The 4744-nt window shown below is 45.9% G+C and overlaps 1 protein-coding gene across 1 annotated transcript in view; it reads right to left on the bottom strand.

Moving 5' to 3' along the window:
• Positions 1-4744, bottom strand: part of tut7 (terminal uridylyl transferase 7) — a 58849-nt gene that overhangs the window by 16044 nt on the left and 38061 nt on the right. Inside the window, 3 exon segments of the mRNA XM_024139381.2 lie at positions 4104-4139; positions 4442-4497; positions 4613-4660. Of these exon segments, the coding sequence (XP_023995149.2) occupies positions 4104-4139; positions 4442-4497; positions 4613-4660 (140 nt within the window).

Here is a 4744-nt window from a genome sequence, read left to right as displayed (position 1 = left end):
GAGTTTAAATGTATTTGGCTAAGGTGTATGTAAACTTCCGACTTCAACTGCACATAGGCGTACAGAGGCCCATTATCAGCAACCATCACTCCTGTGTTCCAATGGCATGTTGTGTTAGCTAATCCAAGTTTATAATTTTAAAAGGCTAATTGATCATTAGAAAATCCTTTTGCAATTATGTTAGCACAGCTGAAAAKTGTTGTTCTGATTAAAGAAGCAATAAAACTGTCCTTCTTTAGACTAGTTGAGTATCTGGAGCATTTGTGGGTTTGATTACAGGCTCAAAATGTCCAGAAATAAAGACCTTTCTTCTGAAACTCGTCAGTCTATTCTCGTTCTGAGAAATGAAAGCTATTCCATGTGAGAAATAGCCAAGGAACTGAAGATCTCGTACAACACTGTGTACTACTCCCTTCACAGAACAGTGCAAACTGMCTCTAYCCAGAATAGAAAGAGTGGGAGGCCCCGGTGCACAACTGAGTCATATTGAAAATTAGCTCCCTGGATGAAATTCCTATGGCTTCCACAGGGTGTCAGCAATGTTTACACTGTGTGACATGAGTTTTATGATTTGGAAATGTGAAATGCACTTTTGGACTCACAGGTGTTTGGATTGCTTAATGTACGATTATTAGTCCCACACAATACTGTAAAATCCAGTATTGTGTCCGTCCACAATTTGTGGGAACACGGAGTCTCTCAACACAAGACAGAGCTGATCGGCACTATACCAGAGATTGTTCATTAGGAGATTACCTCTGCCCTCCACTTCCAATTGAAACCTGTAAATTAATAAATTGGCAGTGCTCACTGCTAAAGTGGATACATATTCAACTAAAGTGGAAAGTCTTGAGGAGACAGCTAACGTGACAGAAGTGTGACCCCATGACCTGGAAGGGATAATCACACACATGGAAGAGAAAACGGAATCACTTAAATCTTTCCCATAAATTCAATGTGCGGGTCACAGAACTTGAACCTGGTGTGGAAGCGGGCATCCCAACTTCCTTCATGAGCAATATATTCTATCAACTGTTCAGGCCGAGAGAAGCCGAGTCCCCATGCCGCTGATTAACACAGGCCAGCTCCATAAACGGCTCCCGGTGTATGATTGGACGGATCCACAGCTTCGGAAGTCAAGCTGCAAATTGTTCATCTTGCAGGGACCCGGGGGGTCCTGACCAACGCAGGGACCCGGGGGNCAGGGACCCGGGGGGTCCTGACCAACGCAGGGACCCGGGGGGTCCTGACCAACGCAGGGACCCGGGGGGTCCTGACCAACGCAGGGACCCGGGGGTCCTGACCAACGCAGGGACCCGGGGGTCCTGACCAACGCAGGGACCCGGGGGTCCTGACCAACGCAGGGACACGGGGGTCCTGACCAACGCAGGGACCCGAGGGTCCTGACCAACGCAGGGACCCGGGGGTCCTGACCAACGCAGGGAAGAGGATCAGCATCTACCCAGACCTGAGTGCTGAACTGATAAAACAGAGGGAGACCTACAATGAGGTGAGATCCCAGCTACGCTAAACCTGAGATGAGGCTTCATCCACCCGGAAAATCAAGATCTTCCAGAACACAACACACACGTTTTTCCACTACTAAGGAGGCTCTAGACTGCTTGGAGAAGCACATCAAACCCAACACACGCAGGGACAACCGATGGATCCCCATGGACTGGCTCATTATTCAGGTATGCTATCCATACACAGCCGAGCCAACGGCTATGATACAGCCCTCAGCATAAGACAAATGAGAACACCRCTCATGTTTGGGTACAAGGAACAATTACTATTATTGCTGAGCATRGAACTCGTTATAATTATATTGCCTACGGTCCAGAACATTTACGCAGTGATGACATCATGTCAATTAATAATCAAATGGACAATATATGGATCCTACAGCTCTCCTGTGATTGACTGTTTAGACATCCTGTCATATTATTATAATATTTTATTCCTTTATGGAGTTAGCATGCTTCAGTTCGGCTGGCGGCTAGCGAAAGTCGGCTAGGCAAACCGAACAAGTGTGCGTGCATACTCCCTTAAAAAAAAACTTAGCTTGAAAAATGAGAAGAAAAAAAAACTACTGTTTGTCCTATTTGAGACACCGTAGCCTGTATACACTTCCTCAAAAGTCAGAATGAATCTGACATTTTTTTTGCAGAGGAGATTTTAGTTGCGCAATTTTACAGCTAAGATTTTTGGTTTCTCAATGAAAAAGAATGTGCATGAAAACGAGTCGTCTCTCCTTGAATGACTAAGATTATTGAAGAATCCCTACAGTTGACCCATCACGGAGGGGAGTACACGTTGGCTTCCGAACCTCGTGTCCGAACTGCTGAAAAAAACCTTTACCGAAGTCCAAAACGAACAGAAACGCCCCAAAATGTCATAATATATGAACAAATTCTTCCGAACTGTTTCAGATGCCTTTACTCGTCAAGTCTGCTAACTTAATTGTAAAGTTCTGTTTTGTTTACTTATTTTATTTTAATTTTATTTTAAATATGCTGCAGTAATGGCCGCCACTCGTCGTTATGCTACAACCCTGTATTTATAGTGCAGGCCGGGGACTAGGGGGGAACGAGGGCCGGGGACTAGGGGGGAACGAGGGCCGGGAAAGGGTTAATATATTTAAAATTGAATAAATTTAGACTGTGTCACACAATACCCCATCATGTCAAAGTGAAATTTTGTTTGTAGAACATTTTAATAAAAAATGAAAAGCTGAAATGTCTTGATAATGTCTAAGTATTCAACCGGCCATAAATCGGCATCCAAAAATGCCGATTAAACCGGTCGACCTCTTTTACTAACCATCTGACTGGTGTACTCAGGAGGGTAGGTAGTGGGTACTAACCATCTGACTAGTGTACTCAGGAGGGTAGGTAGTGGATACTAACCATCTGACTAGTGTACTCTGCAGGGTAGGTAGTGAATACTAACCATCTGACTAGCGTACTCAGGAGGGTAGGTAGTGGATACTAACCATCTGACTAGCGTACTCAGGAGGGTAGGTGTTTGGATCACTAACCATCTGACTAGCGTACTCAGGAGGGTAGGTAGTGAATACTAACCATCTGACTAGCGTACTCAGGAGGGTAGGTAGTGAATACTAACCATCTGACTAGCGTACTCAGGAGGGTAGGTAGTGGATACTAACCATCTGACTAGCGTACTCAGGAGGGTAGGTAGTGGATACTAACCATCTGACTAGCGTACTCAGGAGGGTAGGTAGTGGAATACTACCACATCTGACTAGTGTACTCAGGAGGGTGGTAGTGATACTAACCATCTGACTAGTGTACTCAGGAGGGTAGGTAGTGGATACTAACATCTGACCAGCGTACTCAGGAGGGTAGGTAGAGAATACTACCATCTGACTAGCGTACTCAGGAGGGTAGGTAGTGGATACTAACCATCTGACCAGCGTACTCAGGAGGGTAGGTAGTGGATACTAACCAACTGACTAGTGTACTCAGGAGGGTAGGTAGTGGATACTAACCATCTGACCAGCGTACTCAGGAGGGTAGGTAGTGGATACTAACCATCTGACCAGCGTACTCAGGAGGGTAGGTAGTGGATACTAACCATCTGACCAGCGTACTCAGGAGGGTAGGTAGTGGATACTAACCATCTGACTAGCGTACTCAGGAGGGTAGGTAGTGGAGTACTAACCATCTGACTAGCGTACTCAGGAGGGTAGGTAGTGGATACTAACCATCTCCGTCGTGCCTCTAGAGTGGTAGTGTATTCTGACTAGCGTACTCAGGAGGGTAGGTAGTGGATACTAACCATCTGACTAGTGTACTCAGGAGGGTAGGTAGTGGATACTAACCATCTGACAGCGTACTCAGAGGTAGGTAGAATACTAACATCAGCTAGGAGACTAGTGTATACTCAGGAGGGTAGGTGGATACTAACCATCATGACTAGCGTACTCAGGAGGGTAGGTAGTGGATACTAACCATCTGACTAGTGTACTCAGGAGGGTAGGTAGTGGATACTAACCATCTGACTAGTGTACTCAGGAGGGTAGGTAGAGAATACTAACAATCTGACTAGCGTGACTCAGGAGGGTAGGTAGTGGATACTACCATCTGACTAGTGTACTCAGGAGGGTAGGTAGGATACTAACCATCTGACTAGTGTACTCAGGAGGGTAGGTAGTGGATACTAACCATCTGACTAGTGTACTCTAGGAGGGTAGGTAGAGAATACTAACCATCTGACTAGTGTACTCAGGAGGGTAGGTAGTGGTACTAACCATCTGACTAGTGACTCAGGAGGGTAGGTAAGTGGATACTAACCATCTGACTAGTGTTACTTCAGGAGGGTAGGTAGAGAATACTAACCATCTGACTAGTGTACTCAGGAGGGTAGGTAGTGGATACTAACCATCTGACTAGTGTAGCTCAGGAGGGTAGGCGTTGACTGCTGTTCCAAACACACTTCTGCCATTGATGAACGCCTTCATGATGAAGTTGGTCACTGTGAGAGAGAGAAAGGGAGAGTGGGAGAGAGGGCGGGAGAGAGGCAGGAGAGAAGTGAATGAAACAGAGGATGATGCTATGAGAGAAAGACAGTAAGATAGAGAGATACCTACTTCTCCTGGACAGGCCAGCTCCCAGGTTATGGTTCAGGTCAAAAGGATCTGGAGAGAAAAACAACATAATAATAGCTAGATCTGTTCCACCTCCCTGGAAGGCAGGTGTGTCGCTTCAAGTTAAACCCTGAC

The sequence above is a fragment of the Salvelinus sp. IW2-2015 genome, unplaced genomic scaffold (genome assembly GCF_002910315.2).
Source record: "Salvelinus sp. IW2-2015 unplaced genomic scaffold, ASM291031v2 Un_scaffold1789, whole genome shotgun sequence".
Taxonomy (NCBI): domain Eukaryota; kingdom Metazoa; phylum Chordata; class Actinopteri; order Salmoniformes; family Salmonidae; genus Salvelinus; species Salvelinus sp. IW2-2015.
Note: the sequence above shows the minus strand (reverse complement) of the source record. Positions and strands in the feature narration are given on the sequence as shown.